The sequence below is a fragment of the Sphaerodactylus townsendi genome, unplaced genomic scaffold, assembly GCF_021028975.2.
Source record: "Sphaerodactylus townsendi isolate TG3544 unplaced genomic scaffold, MPM_Stown_v2.3 scaffold_20, whole genome shotgun sequence".
NCBI classification, from domain to species: Eukaryota; Metazoa; Chordata; class Lepidosauria; order Squamata; family Sphaerodactylidae; genus Sphaerodactylus; species Sphaerodactylus townsendi.
The window spans coordinates 482847-505000 of NW_025950363.1; the positions used below are offsets into that span (position 1 = coordinate 482847).

The following is a 22154-nucleotide window of genomic DNA, read 5'->3' on the forward strand; positions in this document are numbered from 1 at the left end:
CCCCCCCCCCCCACCCCCCCCCCCCCCCACCCCCCCCCCCCCCCACCCCCCCCCCCCCCCACCCCCCCCCCCCCCCACCCCCCCCCCCCCCCACCCCCCCCCCCCCCCACCCCCCCCCCCCCCCACCCCCCCCCCCCCCCACCCCCCCCCCCCCCCACCCCCCCCCCCCCCCACCCCCCCCCCCCCCAACACCCCCGCCCCCCCAACCCCCCCCCCCCCCACCCCCCCCCCCCCCCACCCCGCCCCCCCCCCACCCCCCTCCCCCACCAACCCCCCCCCCCACCACCCCCCCCCCCCCCCACCCCCCCCCCCCCCCACCCCCCCCCCCCCCCCCCCCCCCCCCCCCCCACCCCTCCCCCCCCCCCCCTCCCCCCCCCCCCCCCCCCCCCCCCCCCACCTGCCCCCTCCCCCCAACCCCCCCCCCCCCCCCCCCCCCCCCCCCCCCAACCCCCCCCCCCCCACCCCCCCCCCCCCCCCCCCCCCCCCCCCCCCCCCCCCCCCCCCCCCCCCCCCCCCCCCCCCCCCCCCCCCCCCCCCCCCCACCCCCCCCCCCCCACAGCCCGCCAGTATTTGTCCTGATGTCCAGTGAAGGGCAGAGAAGGAGGAATTTCCCACTCACTCGCCCTCCACATAAGCGCCACAGGAGGTTTCTGCCACCAACCTCCCCTGGTGGAATATCAGCCTCAGGATGGATGTCTCCCGCCCAGTTAGGCACTCAATCAGGCGACTCTCTCTCGCGACGACGCGGAGGAGGTCCCAGTCACCGGCCTCCTCCTCCGACGCTGCCACAGCTTCTGGGCCAGTCCCCGGATCAGATGGACGTCCTCTCACAGCGTCACCGAGGGCCCTCTACCACCGGCCCCCTCGGTGACGTCACGGTGTCTGGACGGCGTCTCCCGTCCCAGCGTCACGAGAGGAGGGGGGATTCCAACGCCACAAGGGGCGTCTCCGTCCTACCGGGCATCCCCCCGCGGCAACCCCACCGCCGACTCCACAACGCGCAGTCCGCGTGCAGCAAATGTAACAAACGCCAGCAGCCGGGAGCAGCAAACGTCCAAGGCCAGAGGCCAGAAGCGGCAGGCAGCCGGGCAAACAGTCGAACGGAGGAAGGAGCCCAGAGAGCCGAAAAGATAAAAAGCGCCAAACAGCCGGGTAGCAACAGGCAGCCAGAGGCGGCGAACATCCAGGCCCAAAAGCGGACGGCCGAAGGCCACAACAGCTCCTCCCCGGCCACGGCAGGCGAAACGGCAGGTAGACCTTCCCCCGCAGCAACGCCCAGCACCGTAACAACTAAATACTAGACTAGTCATAAAACAAATTTAAGACAACCCCTAGCACTCATTTCATCTATGGCTATAAGCAAGTAGCCAGGGTCTAAAATGAAGCCTAAAACCTAAGCCTAAAGCCTAAAAAACCCGAAAATAGCGGAGCTCTGCCGCAAGCTCTCGCTACGGGCGCCATCTTGGATGTTCTCCTTGACAGTAGGTGGTCCGCTGAAAATTACATCAGTGATCCACTTGTAGTCCACAAAGTGCCTTCTCTCTTAAATTATTAGTCCTCTTTCTCTCCCGCTTTGCTTTACATATAACACCCTACAAACCTAGAACATTAGAACATCAAACCATTGGTCTTGTGATCTTTTTTCGTTGGAGCAGGCTAGATGAAATGCACCTCTTCCTTGTAGGATTCCCTACACCTGTCTGGCATTCCTACCTATCCCTTAGTAGCGGTTAACTTATAGCTGTTCTTTGACTATAAGGGATACTACTGAAGTATGGAAACCGTGGGATGTGAAATGTTGTCACCTCTCTAACTTTAGGGATATGTACAAAGCCCCATTTCTCAGAAACACAGATGCACATAACTCTGCCAACAAGAAGTATAACAACTCTTGGTTTCTGGTGAAATACTCATGGGGTTCTTATGAATAATTGGTGTTGCTCATGGGGCCCATGTGTGTGAGTTGATACCATCTGTGTTGAAGTTCTTTTTAAAATTCTGGAAATGAGAGAAATGGCATTGATTAGTCAGAAAACTGCTCTCTTCGGCCCGTCTGTGTGTGGGTGGAGGGTTGTAATACCAGTAGCAACCAGCTTCTCCTGCTACAAACTTGTTTCTCTGCTTTTGTGTTCCAAATAACAACTGGAAATAATTTCTGTTGTGTTTTTTTCCTGTAATCAACAAGAAATTGTCCAAGTGATCTTTACCTGATGAGCTTACATTTGTTGCCAGGAAGTAGTTTTTCCCTTAGAATAAATTTGCCTGCCCCTGCTGTGTGTGGGTTGGCTCTCTTAGTAGACTTTCCTGGAGCATCCTGCTCTGGAGATATCTGGATGTTTTCCACCCTTACCTTGTGCTTTTCCAGCAGAGTTCGTGGTCTCATAAGCGGGACTGATATGTGGACTATTCTTGTTGGGTGGGTGGGAACGGAATGGCTTCATGATTTTATGATCTCTTTGGTCCTCGAGATTCTGCGACTAACAAATCTTTGGCATTTAAATTTTTTGAAAACAGTGATTCCATAGGCATTTAAAATTTGTTAATTTTTCTTTTTCTTTTCCTTTGGGAAGCAGAGAAGGGAGAGAGATGGCGACAAAACCCACCCCTCTATCGTGCCCACACATCTTGTCTCATTGGAGAATGGGACTGGCTAGGGAGAGGTTAATAAAATGGGAGCCATTCTGGCTCCTTTACAGCCAGCCCCCCTTCCCCCAAAGGAGAGAATAATGCTCAATTTAATGAGAAGGGCCCTTCTGTTCAGCAGTATCTGAACGCCATTAGAATTCCCAAAGGGGGCCAAACTGGTTGAAGGCGAAGAAAGCTGATATTTCAGGAAATTAAGGATTTTGTGGAAGCACAATAGCTCTGCCAAGCCCTAAACCAAGGGTTAGGGTCAAACTAGATGCTGGGGTGTGGGGGAAAGGAGTGAAGGGCGCCCATTTACACCTGTGCCTGTGTATTCACTGCTAAAATGGGTGGTTATACAATTGAAATAATGCAATTTGAAATAAAAAATGCTGTACTTGGGTAAGGTGAGTTTAACCCTGTCTGTCCCCTTCCTTACTACATTCTGTTGCTTTCAGAACTCTTTTTCCATCCTATCTTCCTATTGCTGGACTGGGCTTGAGGAAAAGGGCTGAATGGAACTAGAGTGCCGCACAGTAAATGAACGAGTGGTCAGGATTTAGCCCGCCACCTGCATACGTTTAATAAAATGGGAAGCTTTCGGTGGCTTCCTACCAGCAGACAGACTAGCAAAATGTGCAACTCATCCCAGGTGGGTGCATCATAGCTATACACTCTCAATTTGGCCATAGACTTAGACATTTTAATGAAGAAGAGTTTGGATTTATACCCCACCTTTCTCTCCTGTAAGGAGACTCAAGGTGGCTTACAAGCTCCTTTCCCTTCCTCTCCCCACAACAGACACCTGGTGAGGTAGGTGGGGCTGAGAGAGTTCTGAGAGAGCTGTGACTAGCCCAGGGGTAGGGAACCTGCGGCTCTCCAGATGTTCAGGAACTACAATTCCCATCAGCCTCTGTCAGCATGGCCAATTGGCCATGCTGGTAGGGGCTGATGGGAATTGTAGTTCCTGAACATCTGGAGAGCCGCAGGTTCCCTACCCCTGGACTAGCCCAAGGTCACCCAGCAGAAATGCAGGAGTGCAGAAACACATCTGGTTCACCAGATAAGCCTCTGCCACTCAGGTGGAGGAGATGGGAATCGAACCAGACTCTCCAGATTAGAATCAAGAGGGACTTTTTGGAGGATGTGATGCGTTAAGGTGGGACGTGGTAAGAACTTGAGTTAGATCCTAGCTGTCTCTTTTTGCTCATCAGAATCTGTCAGGTTTTCCAGTAATGGCAACATTAACAAGTCACGTGAATAAAAGACCAATGAAAGAGTTTCAATGCAAATGGAAAGCATTCTACTGATATTTTTCTCAAAAAATGGGTAGCAGAGAATGAGATGGTTGAAACGATATATATGAATTACTAATAATCCTTTTGATATATTTATTGTACTGAAAAGGTATATCATGGATAGATGGCAACAATATGTGAACTCAATTTTCAATATTCCAATATTCCAATATGTGAACTCAATATTCAATATTCCAATAACCTCCACTGCAAGGTTTTCTCCAATCTATTTGATTTCATTACAGTTAATCAAAAATAGTGTCTAACATTATTATTGTGTTTATCAAGTATTGTGCAGGGAAGTTTATGATTTATGCCAAATTTTATTATGATGATAATCACCATTTAATGCTCATTATTATTTAATTATTTACTGCTCATAATTATTGTTGTTCTATATTATTGCTTATTATATCATTGTTTATTGTATGCATTTTTCATTTCTTTCAACACAATTGTAATGGATGTTGTGGTCTGTTTTCTGTTTTCTTTCCTTTTATTTTCAGTTCTGTTTATATTTATAAAAAATGAAATAAAATAAAAGAATTGGTCAGCTTTTGTTTCTGATCTATTTTTATATTTTCTGGAAGCAAACTGCTGATTGCCAGGATGCATTCTGAAGCAGCAGAGAAAACCAAAATTCTGTAGATGTTGGTCATGATCCAGTGAACTCATGATTCATTCTGTGTACCCAAGGTAGATTTAGATTTCTCAAACTGCAGCTTTCCAAGTTTCAGAAGTAGTTTTCAACTGAGCAAGGTACTTTGCTTTGATTCTCTACTCCTCCACGTGGTTTCTTCTCTGGTGAACCAAGTGAATTTCCCCACCCCTAAATTCCTGCTGGGTGACCTTGGGCTAGTCACAGTTCTCTCAGAACTCTCTCAGCCCTAGCTACCTCACAAGGTGTCTGTTGCAGGGAGAGGAAGGGAAAGGAGCTTGTAGGCCCCCCCGAGTCTCTTTTCAGGAAAGAAAGGGAGGATTATAAATCCAAGCCCTTCTTATTTTTAAAGACTCTTCCGAAGCACTCTCAAATCCTTAACTTTCAAGCATAACTTTCAAGAGGGGAGAACAAAGATTGTGTTTTGGTGATTTCACATACGCATATGAGGTGCATCTAGAATTAATATCTAGTATGATTGTCTGAACAGTTGCAAGCGAAAACAACATCATGGGTTTGGCAGCATCTGGTACTCCTTGGGCCTGATTAGAATTTGATGAGGTTTTGTAAGGAATGTATGATCCTAGGTTAACAAATGTCGTGATGAGTGGCAAAGGATTGATTGCTGTTTTCTTTTGAAGAGGATCAGCTTTTGTGCAGCTTCCATTTGGATTGAGGGAGAGAGTGCCTCCGTTCCCACCCCCTCCCCGAAACTTTGGCCTGGATTCAAAAGGGTACGTGCGACATGGCATTTATACTGGGGCTTTTCTGGTATGCCTTCCATGATGCAGCCCTTTCTGTGCCAAAGAAGCTGCTCTCAAGGGTCAGCGAATCCATAGGAATGACTTGTGATGAAACGCAGGGGTACTGAAATTCGCCCCTACACACACAGAATAGAAGTTTCCCATTAGCTGGAGATGCCTCCTGAGATATACTGGAAGTTCGTAAATTAATACCAGCTCCTCAAATGCTAGCTTAGTTCCAGCTCCTCAAATGCTAGCTTAGTTCTTTAAAATCCGAGACGTGAAATTCTTTTCTTTGAGAATTAATGTTATCAGTGTATCCCGAAAATACAGAAGACCGTTTTTTTTTCTCCCAGCTTAAAAATCGTTATAGAAGCCTGGGGCCAGTTAAGAATTTTAGGGAGGGAGATGCTGAGAAATGGGACCTCCCACCCCCGAAATCTCTGCATCCAGGGTTTGTAAAGTTCTCTGGAACTTGAGCATGCTTCTTTCCCCTTTTGCAGCATGTTTAGTTCACAGCCATTTGGGAGGACTTCTTCCCCTTTGGGTTCTTTTTCAGCGTTGTCTCTTCCTGAATACCTGCAGAACTCATTGTGTGTATTGATCCCCACCTATTGTGTAGATGACCTAGTTTCACTGCTTTCTCATCGGCACAAGGACCAGCTAATTTACTGTTAGGCCTGAAAGCTGCTGCAATGCCTGCCCTGTTTGTTAAGTAGCAGATAAAATAAGCATATTATACATTCATAGACTGTAGGTGATCCAGCCTTTGCACGGGGGTTGCACTTTCTAAGAATGTATTTAAAAGTTATCATTACATGGGTGTAAATGGTATGATATGGAAACCTCAGTGTAGTACACATTTCCTTGTCCCATGTCTTGAATGTGTGTGAACTGAAAGAATATATCTCCAGACAATAGATATCTGTTTCCCTGGAGAAAATGATTTCTTCGGAGAATGGACTGTAAGTCATTACTTCCCTGCTGAGGGAGCAGCAGTGGCGTTGTGGTTAAGAGCAGGTGCATTCTAATCTGGAGGAACCGGGTTTGATTCCCCGCTCTGCCGCCTGAGCTCTGGAAGCTTATCTGGGGAATTTAGATTAGCCTGTACACTCCAACACACACCAGCTGGGTGACCTTGGGCTGGTCACAGTTCTTCTGAGCTCTCTCAGCCCCACCTACCTCACAGGTTGTGAGTGGGGAAGGGAAAGGAGTTTGTAAGCCCCTTTGAGTCTCCTATAGGAGAGAAAGGGGGGATATAAATCCAACTCTTCTCCTCCTCCTCCTCAGACTCCACCCCTAAAAGCTCCAGGTAGTTCCCAAGACAGACCTGGCATTGCTCCCTCTACTGCACCTGGGGAGTGGGCCCTGCGTGAATCACATGCTTTCCATTGATGACATTTTGAGTGATCTTAAAGGCTGAAAGGTGAGGACAGCATCCCTTTGCCTATCATCATGTTAGAACAACCCTCACCCCAACAGGACAACTTTTTGAGCAGCTTTAGAAGCATTTTGGTTAAAAGAAGGGGCTGGGGTTGAATAATGCTCATTCAAATCTCACCTCATCCAGGAATTATTTGGTGGTTCAGGTTGATGGTTTATATTTTGTAGTTTTGTAGATTGGTGTGTTGGAAAGGGTGTGGAGGAGTGCCAGGTAAATAGAAGCATACAATTTCCCCAGCTTGCTGGAGGTGAAGTGTAAATGACTAGGGAAGGCAATGACAAATCACCCCATAAACACACAGTCTGGCTCAGGGGTCTGCAAACTGTGGCTCTCCAGATGTTCATGGACTAGAGTTCTCATCACCCCCTGCCAGCATGCCATACTGGCAGGGGCTCATGGGAATTGTAGTCCATGAACATCTAGAGAGCCACAGTTTGCAAACCCCTGGTCTGGCTGATAAAAGTTGTGATGGAATGTCACCCCATGGGTCAGTAATGAGCTGATACTTGCACAGTGGATTACCTTTACCTTTAATATTTTCCTGGTAAGTCAGGCTCATTCCGCACATGCAGAATAATGCACTTTCAAGCTGCTTTCAGTGCTCTTTGAAGCTGTTCGGAATGGCAAAATCCACTTGCAAACAATTGTGAAAGTGGTTTGAAAACGCATTATTTTGCATGTGCGGAAGGGGCCTCAGTGTGAATAAATTATAAACTTTTGCAGGATTTATGCAGGGTGCAGAATTCTGTGTTTGCTGCAAACTTGGGATTGCATAATTTTGATTGCTGCCTGTGTACATAATCCATGATGTTCCATCCTTATTCAAAGCTGTAGGAAAAAATATTACTTTTGAAGCAGGTGTTATGCTACCTTACACACAAATCTATATCGTAGTATCTAAATTGGAGGATATGTACCGGCTTCCCCTGAGATCTTTTTTATTCCAACTCTTCTCTTTGCAAGCAAGAAATATTAGGCCTATAAAATAATTTACTGCCCTTTCTATAGAAACCCTGTACAAAATTGCATTTCTAGGGCAAGCATGTCTTGGCAAACTGGTTGGTTTGTATGCCAAATTTAACCTTAATTTCTGGGACGGGAGGAGTGCCTTAGCTTTATAGTTGGTAGAATGTGAAAAAAGGAAGTTGGAAATCAGTTCTCGTCCCTAGGAAGTGATGTGCTTCTATTTAAATGTTAGCAACAGGTTTAAAAATGTTTCTTTTCTGTTTGCAAGTCAACACATGAGTGAAGTTAAGTAACTTCCCGGTGGGTGGGAAGATGTAACGGGGTGTGTCTTGCTTGCTCCTGGGACGTTTCATTAAATCTCTCCTTGTACAAGGAAGGAATGCTTTGATTCAAGTTTGTTGCTCAACCTGCTTACCAGCTCTAAATGCGACCTGGAGGAGAGAGGGGATACGTAAGTATGAACCCAGAAAGCTTGAATGTTAGTGTCTTGTTTGTCAAGGCGGTGAGTTGTGAAAACCAAGGCCCTTTCTGTTAGCTTTTCTCTTAGAGCCGGCTGGAATTTGCCCCGTTAGTATCTTTTTCTCTGTCCTTCTTGCCTAATAATCTTGTTCAGCGCCCCATGCAGAGATTGTGTATGGAAGGAACAATGTACAGGCATTGCTGTATGTGTGTGTAACGTGCTGTCAAGTTGCAGCCGGTTTATGGCAAACCTAAGGTTTTCAAGGCAAGAGATTAACAGAGGCGGTTTGCCATTGCCTGCTTCTCTGGACTTCCTTGGGGGTCTCCCATCCAAGTACTAACCCGTGCCGACCCTGCTGAACTACTGAGATCTTGATCTGACAAGATCCGGCTAGCCTGGGGGGTCCAGGTGAATTGCTAGCGTTATTGAATGTGATCATAACAGTATATTTGGCTCTAACTTCACCCCCATTGATATTTTAAGGCTTGTTCTAGCTGTAGTAGCGATGTCTTTCATTCATTTTAATTTAAAACTCTGGAACAGATATTTGCCTCTACATTTAGGGATGGTACTTTGAAAGTAATAGAATCTGAAGCAATCATGAGTTTTAGCTTTCCCCTTTCGTCTTCAAGTGATATGCTTTTCTATGACTTACGGGAGATGAATGTGATTTCCCTCTTGCCTGATGCATTTGATTATGTTCCCTTACGCAGACTAAAGCCGCCTTTGTGTGTTAAATCTCTAACCACTGCAATGAGTTACAAAAAGTTCCCTTTCTGTTCCTTTTTCTGACCTTGATTTTCCAGTCTTTTCTTTGGACCATGGCTTGCATGACATTTTTTTCTTTCTTTTCCTTTCTTTTTTTGCCGTTTTCAAAGACTCATGGGAGGATTTGACAGATTTGGTGGAGCAATTGCGCGATGATACAGAAGGTGCGTGCCACACCAACATCTTTCGGCTACTCTTTCCATTTCATTTCCCAACAGCTTTTGTTGTCTTTCTGATTTGACAGCTACCAGTGTTAGCTGCTGCGTTCATATGTATGTCTAAGCATGTTGCACTGGCTTTTTTTGCTTAAATCTCTGTGTATTTTCCTTTTCAAAGATCTCATCCTTAGGGTTCATCCATCTGTCCTTTTGGGGGGTGGGATCTACTGTTGATAACTATCAGGAGGTAGCCCGGTCCACATTTCATCCTGAGATTTGTTACTCTTTACTGCTATACTCCTGGAGCAGGGGTCCCCAACATACCCCGTTTCCCTGAAAATAAGACCTATCCCGAAAATAAAGCCCTAACATGATTTTTCGGGATTTTTGGAGGATGCATGAAATATAAGCCCTACTCCAAAAATAAGCCCTAATTACAGATTCCCCGGCGCAGCTGACCTGGTCATGTGGGGGGCGCAAAATCATGGGGGAAAAATAAGACATCCCCTGAAAATAAGTCCTGATGCATCTTTTGGAGCAAAAATTAATATACGGCCTTGTCTTATTTTCGGGGAAACATGGTAGTACCCATGGGTGCCCGCCAAATGGAAGTAGGTGGGGCTGAGTAAGGCTTCTGCCCATCAAGACTTCTGGAGTTTTGATTGGCTATGCAGATTGGCTGTGCACAAGGACCTGTACTGTGTGACTTGAAGTTCAGCCATGGCAATCATTCTGTTGCTGGCTCCGCCTCTTGTGACAGCCATTTTCCAGCAGGCGCTTAGTTGCTGTGCCCATCATGCTGTGTATCAGAATACTAAATGTTTCCCCGAGCTCAAAAAGATTGAGGACCTCGTCACATACAAATTAAATCTCAGTAAAGAGGTACAAATTATTCCACAATAGATCATTCAGCGACCCATTTCCCAGTCATTGTTTCCATCCTCTTTTTCCATTATTAGACATTTTAACATTTTTTAAAAAAACATGTGTCATTATGTCACAGCTGCTCACCATAGTCTTCTTCCTAATTTCTTCTCCCAAACTAAGCTTGGCTAGTTCAAGAAGGACTTTGGGATTCCTTGTTGGGTTGTGCTTTTAAACAAAATCCATATTGTTAGAGTATGGATGGTCATGAATGCATTTGTACAAGTTTAAATGCCAATGGAAGAGAAGGTAACGGATGTGTGTGCACATGTGATATATGCATAGGAAATGCATACAAAGTCCCACCAGAAGAGAGAGAGAGGCAAAGCTGGGCTTAGTGAAATACTACAATGGCTGCCGCAAAATGGCTGCTGTAGGAGGCGGAGCCAGCTTTCCTTATTATTTATTTGACTTATTACCCCGCTCTCCCTCGCCATGGTTGGCTCACAGCAGCTTACACCATAAAATAAATACAATAAATTTGCCCATACACAAAACATTTAATAAATATAACAAAACTATAAAAACTTGAGGTGTTTAACAATCCAGGGTGTAGCAAGATAACACTCCCCAAACTGTTTAACAACATACAACTCCAAGCACACTAGAGGGAAAGAAGAAGAGTTGGATTTATATCCCCTCTTTCTCTCCTGTAAGGAGACTCAAAGGGGCTTACAAACTCCTTTCCCTCCCCCCCCCCCACAACAAACACCCTGTGAGGGTGGAGGGGCTGAGAGAGCTCTGAAGAACTGTGACTAGCCCAAGGTTACCCAGCTGGCCTGTGTTGGAGTGCGCATGCTAATCTAGTTCCATAGATAAGCCTCCACAACTCAAGTGGCAGATCGGGGAATCAAACCCAGTTCTCCAGCTTAGAGGGCACCTGCTCTTAACCACTACACCACGCTGGCACTGGAACGGAGATCCTTGTGCTGGGTTCACAGCTGCTGCCAAACAATATTCCTTAAAAATCTGCCAGCCAATCAGAAGCCTTGCTGGGCAAAAGCCCTACTAAGCTCCGCTTTCTAAAAATACTTGGGGGCCCCAGGAGAGGCGTGAGCGGATTCCGTGGCGCCCATAGGCAGCACATTGGAGACCTCAGGGTAGGAGATAAGCCAAGTTCCATTCTCCTCATTTGTGCATCTCTTCTGCTGGTAAAATATGCATTTCATTCTCTGCTTTATGCACTGCAGAAACCAGCTGTGGCGTAAATAAATAAACAGGCCTGCTGCTTTTACATTTGAGTCTGAGAACACTTGTTTTCCAAAATATACTGGCTTTGTATAAGGTGGGAAGTAAAAATGGCTGGGTTGCCCTGGAGTTGCAAAATGCCAGGATTCCCATATAGCTTCACAGGGCATCCTGGTTAAACTTGAAAGCCATGTTAATATATATAACTACCAGGGACGAGGTCTGCATCCATTACACAGATTATCACAATTTCAGTAACTGACAGAAATGCACAGCCTCCCTGTGTGTGACTGATGAAGCTGTGCCGAAGAAGAATGTTCCCATAAAGATGCCAGTCATGTACCACATCTTGGAGGCTGTTAATTATCTTTATTAGCTAGTTAACATTCTGAAGACTTGCAGTTGGCAGCTGAGGAGTAGAATTTGTTGTCACGAGGGAGACGGAAAGGGTCCCAATCACTGGTTTCTCTGCTGCAAAAGTTGGACATTTGCAAGATGCCAGGAGGTTTTTAACCCTTTCCTCTGCCTTTCACAGGGGAAAATTGGTGGTCAACAGAGGGTTTTTTCTCCTTCTTTCCCTTGGGAAAGACGAGACTCCAGATTGCTGAGTCTAATTCTGCCCCAAGTGGGTGATTAAAGCTGTTAAAACCAAGTTCTGTTCTGAAGTTCTTCTGTTGACTTTGATCTATGTTAGATGCGTTGCCTGTGGTTTACTTACCATTTAGTGCTCACACTTGCTTTGTCTGAAAGGAAAAAATTGGGGGGGAGGGGGGTAGTGGAAGTTGTGTTCGAGAGGAAAACAAAATTAATGGGAATGTACTCTGCGACAGGAAAAGGTACTTGATGACAGATATAGAGGAAGAGCTGGTTTGAAGAGTTGTGCACGGTTTGAAATTAAGTCAGGGGGGGGGGGGGACTTTATGTCTGTGCAAAATGTGTCCTTTCTGTGTGTGTTGCACATTTGGACATATGCTTTCCAATGCTGGAGCTGTTCAAAGAGAGAAAGAATAGTGGCTAACTGATACCAAACAGTTCTGCACTATTCTCTAAACTTGTCGCCCTTATTTGAAAGGGAGTTACATGAAACCAGTCAGTAAAACAATGTCTTCGTTCTTTTGCTGTTGAACACAAAATCTCCAGTGACTTCATACAGAATCATAATAGGTTTGACAGTAACATCAACAGGTTGATTTTAATTGAACTTTGCCTTTGGGGATCTAGCTACTTCTGTGTTTTTCTTCTTTGATTATTTGTGTAATCTTCTTACTGAGTGCATCCTTTTCCTCCCACCATCATTTCAACTAATTTTTTAGGCATCATAACAAACATGCTAGAGACAGGCCCAGTTTGGAGTTTAAGAGCAATGAGCTTTGCATGTGTGAAAGTTCGTAATTAATTGCTAAGATTCCAAGAACTCAGCTCAGTTTATCATGCAGCGCTATTACGAGCCGCTGCACATCAACACAAGGGGTGGTGGTGGTGGTGGTGGTGGTAGCAGTAGTAGTAGTAGAAGTAGAAGTAGAAGTACAACAACAGCAGCAGCAGCTGCTGCTACTACTACTACTACTACTACTACTTCCCTCATGTGTAGAAGGTCCCACTACCTGGCAATTCCAGCTAACATATCTGAAATAGCAGTTGCTGAACAAGACCTTTCTTTTTCTGAGAACCTGGAGAGCCGTTACGGTCAAAGAGGAAAGAGATGTTGAGTAGGGTTGCCAACTCCAGGTTGGGAAATACCTGGAGATTCTGTGGGTGGAGCCTGAGAAAGACAGGGTTTGGGGAGGAGGTGGACCTCATCAGAGTATAATGTCATAGAACTCATCCTCCCAAAGCAACTGATCTCAGTCATCTGGAGTTCAGTTGCGATCCCTGGGACTCTCCAACCACCATCTGGCGGTCGGCCTCTGTATAAGGCATCTTGCTTATATGTAAGCCAAGAACTTCTGGATGGTTTGTGCCTCAGAACCTGCCGCAGGTTTCTCCTTGCATCAACCCTGTGGATGTTGTAACAGCACCTTTCTCCTTTCCTCCCCTGTGTAGTATGTCTGAGAATAAAATTGTACCTCTCTATTCTGCATTGGTTAGACCTCACCTGGAATATTGTGCGCAGTTCTGGGTGCCGCAGTTCAGGAAGGATGTTGACAAGCTGGAACGTGTCCAGAGGAGGGCAACCAAAATGGTCAAAGGTCTGGAATCCATGCCCTACGAGGAGAGACTTAGAAAGCTGGGGATGTGTAGTCTGGAGAAGAGAAGGTTAAGAGGTGACATGATAGCCCTGTCTAGATATTTGAAGGGATGTCATGTTGGTGAGGGAGCAAGCTTGTTTTCAGCGGTTCCAGAGATTAGAACCAGGAGCCATGAGTTCAAGGAGAAGGAAAAGAGATTCCACCTGACTGTCAGGGCTGTTCGACAGTGGACTGCATTACCTTGGAGTGTGATGGAGTCTCCTTCTTTGGAGGTTTTTAAAGAGAGGCTGGAGTGCTTTGATTGTGTGTTCCTGCATTGCAGGGGGTTGGACTTGATTGCCCTTGGGGTCTCTCCCAACTCTAATTCTATGATTCTGTATGGGAAGTGAGCTGTTGCTCAAGAACATGTAGTGATCCTGCCCATTTGCACTGGCTGCTGTGGATTTTGGCAGATCAGGTGACTTTCAGGGCGTTTCGGTGGAAAGGGAGGAGACCCCAAATTGTTCTGCTTCATTTTCCACTTTGAGAAAGCTACTCTGCTTACCAATGAGATATTTTGGTCAAGCTGCGAGCTGGTCTTAGTTACGGGCTTGTTGGTTTCTCAAGCCAACATTTTAAGCATTTAATTCCCGAGACCAACCTTCTCCATGTGCTTCATTCAAGGGCCGTATCAACCTTCGAATCCTAACCCATCAAGAATGGGTTTTATGGGAACAGAGCCAGGACCATCGGTTCAGAATGCACTTCACCTGTTATTTGGTTAAAATTAAAGCAGCCTGACGGAGATGCCCTACGTGCTTTTTGCAATTAAAAAACCTGACTTCTGTTTTAGTTCATTTCTTTGATGCTGGATATTATGCTACATTTTCTTGCCTCTGACATCAAGAAATCCTCGCTCAGCCCTTTCAGTAGCTGCAGAGCTTTGTGTGTGTAGCAATGTGGTGTCGAGAGACTGGCCGGGCCTGTTTGTAAGCTAAGAAACTTGCTACTGTTTGCCGAGCTGCTTTCCTGACCATCTCTTATGTTTGGATGCGACCTTGGAAGTTGACTTGGAGTAGCATTCTTTCTTTTGTACTCTTTTGGAGATGGGTTTTGATTAGAATGGATGGCAGGGAAATCCTCTCCTCTGGCTTTCATAGAATCTTAGAGTTGGGAGAGACCCCAAGGGGCCATCAAGTCCAACCCCCTTCAATGCAGGAACACACAATCAAAGCACTCCTGACAGAGGGCCATCCAGCCTCTCTTTAAAAACCTCCAAAGAAGGAGACTCCACCACACTCCTGGATGAGGCAATTGTTACAATGGATGTCTAGTTTAAATTCTGAAGCCTGCACTGCTGCAGTCCCAAAAAATTGCATTAGAAATTATAAAAGACTAATTTCCCCCTTCCTACCCTTGCAGACAAAAGAGAATAAAATTATCCCTGAGTTGGTTGTCTTTCCTTTACAATGTGATGATTTAGTATATGTTAGAGCAGCCATTCTCAACCAGGGTTCCCTGGTACCCTGGGGTGCCGTGAGCATATCCCAGGGGTACCGGGGCAACACTACCACCCCCCTCATTTTTGTGGTGTCTCCCACCGGCGCTAGCAAGGACATGGAGCTGGCCTGTGGGGCAGGGCCTGCCACAAGGTCAACAGCCACCCCCACCCTCAGTGCTACCCTTCACCCTGGGAGGGGAAGGTGGGGGTGTGGCAAGCAGCAAATGGGAGGGAAGTGGTGGGAGGGTGGCGGCAGGGGTACCGTGAGATATGAAGAGTGAGGTCAAGGGTACCCTGACCTCGAAAAGGTTGGGAAACAATGTGTTAGAGTGTTGGGTTAGGATCTGGAAGACGCAAGTTCAAACCCCCACTCTAGCTTGAAAATATGCAAGGATGACCTTGGCCCATTTAGAAGAATAAGAGGAAGAGGAGGAGGAGGAGGAGTTTGGACTTATACCCCACCTTTCTCTCCTGTAAGAACATAAGAACATAAGAACAAGCCAGCTGGATCAGACCAAAGTCCATCTAGTCCAGCTCTCTGCTACTCGCAGTGGCCCACCAGGTGCCTTTGGGAGCTCACATGTAGGATGTGAACGCAATGGCCTTCTGCGGCTGTTGCTCCCGATCACCTGGTCTGTTAAGGCATTTGCAATCTCAGATCAAAGAGGATCAAGATTGGTAGCCATAAATCGACTTCTCCTCCATAAATCTGTCCAAGCCCCTTTTAAAGCTATCCAGGTTAGTGGCCATCACCACCTCCTGTGGCAGCATATTCCAAACACCAATCACACGTTGCGTGAAGAAGTGTTTCCTTTTATTAGTCCTCATTCTTCCCCCCAGCATTTTCAATGAATGCCCCCTGGTTCTAGTATTGTGAGAAAGAGAGAAAATTTCTCTGTCAACATTTTCTTACCCCATGCATAATTTTATAGATCCCCCAATCATATCCCCTAGCCTCTTCCTCTCCAAACTAAAGAGTCCCAAATTCAAGCTGCTCCTCATAGGGAAGGTGCTCCAGTCCCTCAATCATCCTTTTGTTGCCCTTTCTCTGCACTTTTTTTTTCTATCTCCTCAATATCCTTTTTAGCAGATGCGGCTTACTGTGAACTGGACACAGTACTCCAAGTGCGGTCGCACCACTGTAAAGAGACTCAAGGTGATTTACAAGCTCCTTTCACTTCCTCTCCCTACAACAGACACTTTGTGAGGCAGGTGGGGCTGAGAGAGTTCAAGAACTGTGACTAGCCCAAGGTCACCCAGAAGCAGGACATAGGAGTGCGGAAAACATCTGGTTCACCAAATAAGCCTCTGCCACTCAGGTGGAGGGGTGGAGAATCAAACCCGGTTCTCCAGATTAGAATCCACCTGCTCTTAACCACCACACCATGGTGGCTTCACACATTCTCAACTAAATCTACCTCACAGGGTTGATGTGAGGATAAATTAAAGGAGAATAATGTTAGCTACTTTGTTATCCCCATTGAGGAGAAAGGTGAGGCATAAAAGAAACAAATAAATGCAGGGTTCAGTTGAATTTCATTAGGGTAGCAACATAACCTAGAAAGATTGTTAAAAGTTCCATAAAGAGATCATAAAAGTTGCTGCCTATCTTCATTGCAAGCCAGTTGATCATTAATATCAAATGCTACCATTATTTCTCTTCAATTGTTTTTTAAAAAGCAGTGTTAGCTATCAAAATGTCGATTGTGTTGGTAATTTTATATTTTGTCATTTTCTATCAAAACATTTTCATGACCTTTCAATGACTTCCTTTCTTATTGAGTTTCGGAGGGGTGGGGTGCTGTGCTTTCTTCTGAAATTGAATTAATAGTTTTGTTCTCACTTCCATTTATAATCTAATTATCCTGAACATAGGAGGTTAAATGCAATGTTCAGGCACCCTCTGGAGTCTTACAGGCTTGAAATAGAGCATAGTTGTCAGAAAAAAATGTGTTTAATCCTATAGTCCAATAAAAGCCTTTATAAAAAGTGCAAACGACTCTGGCTTCATTTACCAAAATGAAATAATCAGAAGGAAACACCTCAGATAACAGCCAGTTGGTGACTCCTCTGGCTGGTTCTATTACCTCTAAATGGGCTTTACCACCATTTTACAAGAACCAGATAATTTTGTGCAGTGTCGCTGCATATCCTGTTGACCTGTAAGACTTCCATAATGATGTCTCTCTTAAATTTTGGTACATAAGCACGCCATAGTATTAACCTTTTAGCAAAGCACAATCACTAAGCCTTGTGCTTGTAAGGCAAAATACCTCCTCTCCCCAATCTGAAGAATTAAGCAGACGCCAAGAATATAGATATTGGCGTTCACTTTTCCACAAAGTCCTCGCCACGTTCTTTAATTACTTACCCCCAGCATCCTCATAATTCTTGTAAGCTAATTATAAAGTGCCTCCTCGCTTGTCAGGGTTACACACCCCCCTCTGGCGAATATACTAACTGGAAAAATATGATGGGAAGTCCTTTAAAGCATTTTTTTTTCTTGAGACACTCCCAGGTTTTTCTATCAGTTTAAAATATTCAGGCAGCTTCGGTGCCTTTTTTGTTCCCTCTCCTCAGAGCTGTCTGTTGTTCTGCCTCTCATTGGAAGCTTTTTTTTCTTCTTTGTTAAGCAAATAATCTTTGCCTCAGTTTCTCTAGGTTTTCTGCCCTGCCTCTCTTACTGCAGGGTCCCAAAGTTCCTGTTGGGCGCTGAGGCGACCACTGTCACTTTCAAGAAAACCAATTTGTGTTATTCCGAGCATAAAGGTGATTGGGATTGTACCGCTTTTGTCTTTTTTCTAAACTTCAAGGCTTTGTGGTTGTCTGTAGGTGCTGTGGTGATCCCAACTATCTCATGGCTAATGAACGCATGAACCTGATGAATATGGCTAAACTGAGTATAAAGGGCTTGATTGAATCTGCGCTTGAATCTGGGCAGAACGCTGGACTCTGACTATGCACCCCTCTCCAGCAGGTTTTTGTGCAGTAATGGAGCACTGCCTTTTAAACACGCTTCTTGAAAGGTGAGCATTTGGACCTCGACGGCAGCCTTGGTTTGGGATTGATGCCTGCAAAAAAATACGTGAAATGCAAACCGGGTTGTAATTATTATGCCTTTCTGTTTTGATCCTGCACAGGTAGCTATTTGCAGAAGTTAGATGCGCAAGGAATCAGCAAAATGAAGGGTACCACCCAGGGCAAGGAATCAGTGTACCACCCAGGGGATAGAGTACAAGGTCAAATGCCCCCAGGCTGTGGCTGGGCCATTTAGTCATGTGGGGCAGAAAAATCGCCTCCCACTCCTCCTTCCCCGGCCCTGTGACACTGACTTCAAGACCTGGTACAAAACAAAGTTGTTTGGCTGTGGTGGGCGAGGGTGAAGCTGCCCATATGGCAGTGGTGGCGTAATCCCATAGTACACGAAAAGCTGCCAGAGGTGGCACTCAGGAGCCTCTCTGTGGGCATCGCAAACAGAGGTCCCCCCCCCCCCCATCTAGGGTTGGCCAGGGCTGGGCTCGACATTAGCATTAAAACCTAAAAACCAAGTTTGGGGGAAGCAGCATAGGTAACCCTGTTAAGTGCTGTTAAACCCCACTGATTTTCATGCAAAGAACAAAAGCCGCTAATCCTTTACCCGGGAGTAAGTAAGCTCGGTTGCTGCCAAGGGGGCTTGCTTCTGAGTAACCCCTCCTCAGGGTCATGATTCACTCTATTGGTAAGAGATGCACAGTTGCTTCCAAAGCAAAGCCACCAACTACCACCAAGCTTACTCCTGAGTAAATCAATGCCTTCTGAGCCAACTGTTTTCTTAAACTAAAACCTCAGTATTCAGGTTAAATTGCTGTGTTGGCACTTATGCATAAATAAGTAGGTTCTGGGCTGCAGTTCGGGCACTCTGTCTCAAAAAAAGGTTCACCATCACCGCCATATGGGGTCAAGGGCTGAAAAGCTCGATGATTTTGCACCGGGCTAAGCATTTTCCTAGCTACTTCTGGTTCTGGCCCAGATTTAGCTTCCTAGATCATGTGAACTGGCATTGGCTACTGAAAGGTGGATGCCATAGCAACAGAACTCTGGTGGCAGTCTCCTCCTTTGGGGACAGCGCTTTGCAGTGCTGGACTCACCTTCACTTACTTCATCCCCAAATGGAGGCTTAGTTTATATGTGGGTTTCCCTAATGCGTGCACATGGGCATCAGCCAACACCTCTTTCTTAGCACTCAACAGGTGCTTCAGGGAAGCGGTGGGCAGGGTATATCTTCTGATTGATTTTGGAAAATGCAATTGAATCCGTAAGATTTTTAAAAAAATGTTGCTTTAGCTCTGTACTGTGCTACTTCAGAGTTAATTTTTATTTATATTTGTTTTAACTTTGAATTATTAATGCTTATATCCCATCCTCCTCTGACCAAAGTTGGCTCTGGGCAGTGCACAAACATTTGGGGCAAAACAGTTCCACTAATACATAAAATATGTCCACATCACTAAAACTCAGAACGGTATCAAAATGCAGGCCTATTAAAAACCTGCTCCAACCCAGATCTCACAAAACCCTTTGCAGGAGGTTTTCAAGCCAAGGGCAACATTGAAACAGTGGGCTTAACACTCGGAGTTAAACTCACGGCAATCACTTTGTGTATGTCTCTGCCCCTGTGGCAGCCATTGGTTGCTACGCCCACCACGCCATGTCAGAATTTCAAAATGTTCCCACAAGCTCAAGAAGTTAGGGGCCCCTACGCTGGGGTATGCAGAAGGAGGATATTTCTATGTTTATTTCTATTGAGCTGTGTGTCTAGTTAAAAATGGTTTGTGAGACAATTGTAACTGTATGGATATTCCCTGCATGATAAATATTAACTATATAACTGTTTCCTGAAAGGAAGGCTAAAGTCTGAAAGCTGTCAATTACAGAGTCCGCGAGGAAAAGATGAACAGCTCCTTTATCCCAATAGTGATAAAGGGATGATGCTGCCAGTTCATCTCTGACTTTAACAGTCATATCATGTTCTGAAAAAAAACCCCACTTTATAATTATTATAGTGACAAGCAAGAAAACAAAAGTTGTTTGGGTTTCCTATGCCATTGGTTTACACTGGCATACCATTATCTCGTCTGACTTGAGATGCTTCATTTCAGTGGTAGCCCAAGATTTAATTCCTAGTAATGTAAGCACTTCGGCTCCCTCTGCTAAAACAAATTCAGTAGAAATCTTAGCTTTGTTTCCAGGAGCTGCCACTCGGGGAAAGGAGGATAAAGGTGAGGGAACAATCAGTGGGTTTTTTGAAATATATTGTTTGAATGTTCTGATGCAGTTCATGCAGAGATAACCACAATGTATTTATTTAGCCAAGAAGACTTTTCTGGGGCAAAACAAGTCATTTTGGGGACCTCTGGAGTTGGTAGAGAAGTTTGTCCCTGAAGCTGCGGAGATCACGGCCAGCGTTAAAGATCTTCCAGGGCTGAAGTAAGTAAGGAATGCCCTGCTCTATAAAAGCAAGAGTTCCGGCTTTATGGGTGGTGGGGAATCACAGTAGTAGAAGAAGAAGAGTTTTGATTTATAATTCTACCTTTCTCTCCCGGTATGGAGACTCAAGGTGGCTTACAAGCTCTTCTCCTTCTCTCTCCACAACAGACACCTTGTGAGGTAGGTGGCCGAGAGAGTTCCTGGAGAACTGTGACTTCAGACCAAGGTCTCACAGCAGGAAATGTTGGAATGCAGAAAACACATCTAGTTCACTGGTGATAAGCTTCCTGCCACTCAAGTGGAGGAATGGGGAATCAAATCCAGTTCTCTCCGGATTAGAATCCACCTGCTCTAGAACTACTACACCACCACTGATCCCTGAGCACTGTACACAAGAGTGGTGGACTCTAATCTGAGAATGGGGCTCTGATTTCCCACTCCTCCACATGGTTTCTCCTCCCTTGGTAGTAATTTTGTGGCTGCTACCACTGTGGCATGTCAGAATTCCAAGTGTGCCCCCAGGCTCAAAAAGATTGGGGACCCTTGATGTAGCAGAAGGCAACGGTGGGTGGGTTGGGGGTCTACTGTTCCACTGGAAGACCTGGAAACCCTGTCTCTGTGCATGTTTCCATGGAAAGCTAGGGATATGCATAATGCAAGTGAAACTCGCTGAACATTTAAAAAACTACATAGAGGCTAAAGCTCAGCATTAAAAGATGATGATGATTTTGGATTTATACCTCCCCTTTTTGAAAGGGGCTTACAAACACCCTTCCCTTCCTCTCCCCACAACAGACACCTTGTGAGGTCGGTGGGGCTGAGAGAGTTCTTGAGAGAACCGTGACTGGCCCAAGGTCACCCAGCAGGCTTCATGTGGAGGAGTGGGGAATTGAACCTGGTTCACCCAATAAGAGTCCACTGCTCATGTGGAGAGGTGGGGAAACAAATCTGGTTCACCCAATAAGAGTCCACAGCTCATGTGGAGGGGTGGGGAAACAAATCTGGTTCACCCAATAAGAGTCCACAGCTCATGTGGAGGAGTGGGGAAACAAATCTGGTTCACCCACTAAGAGTCCACAGCTCATGTGGAGGGGTGGGGAAACAAATCTGGTTCTCCAGGGTTCATTCCGCACATGCAGAATTATACACTTTCAAACTGCTTTCAGTGCTCCTTAAAGCTGTGCGGAATAGCAAAATCCACTTGCAAACAGTTATGAAAGTGGTTTGAAAATGCATTATTTTGCGTATGCAGAAGGGGCCCAGATTAGAGTCCACCTGCTCTTAACTACTGCACCATGCAGGCACTCCAAAAGCCACCTTAGCTTCCTTTAAAAAATAGTGATGTGTTGTAGAATACAGTTAGTAATTGGATGCAAAGTAGAAAACTCCTGTAACGAAGGAGAGGGAAGGAAAGGCTACAAGATAAAGGAATGAGGACAGGGCGAGATCTTGATACAGGCCTTTCATGTGAAAAAGCCGGGAAATGAAAGCTCTGAACAAAGAAGTCCCAAAGGAGGTAGCTTTGAGCGCAGCACCACCTCACATTTAAATAGGGTGGCTCGAACGGATCCCTTTGAACTCTTTTACCCACTGAGTCATAACATTAAACTAATCTGACGGGTTGCCGCAAGTACTTTAACATTTAATTAGCACCAGATCACGGCTGCCCGGACCTCAGTCTTGACATGATTCTGCTCACAGGGACTACCACTGAGACGAGTCTCGGCATGTATGGAGGCAGAAGCTGTAGAATGAATCGACGGCGTTTTGAGAGAGCACTGGCTTTC

At 45.9% G+C, this 22154-nt stretch overlaps 1 protein-coding gene across 1 annotated transcript in view; it reads left to right on the top strand.

Moving 5' to 3' along the window:
- Window positions 1-578: 578 nt before the first annotated feature.
- Window positions 579-22154, top strand: part of LOC125425183 (RUN and FYVE domain-containing protein 2-like) — a 48257-nt gene continuing 26681 nt past the window's right edge. The window contains exons 1-2 of the mRNA XM_048482737.1: window positions 579-1251; window positions 20250-20367. Of these exons, the coding sequence (XP_048338694.1) occupies window positions 579-1251; window positions 20250-20367 (791 nt within the window). The remainder of the gene's footprint in view (window positions 1252-20249; window positions 20368-22154) is intronic.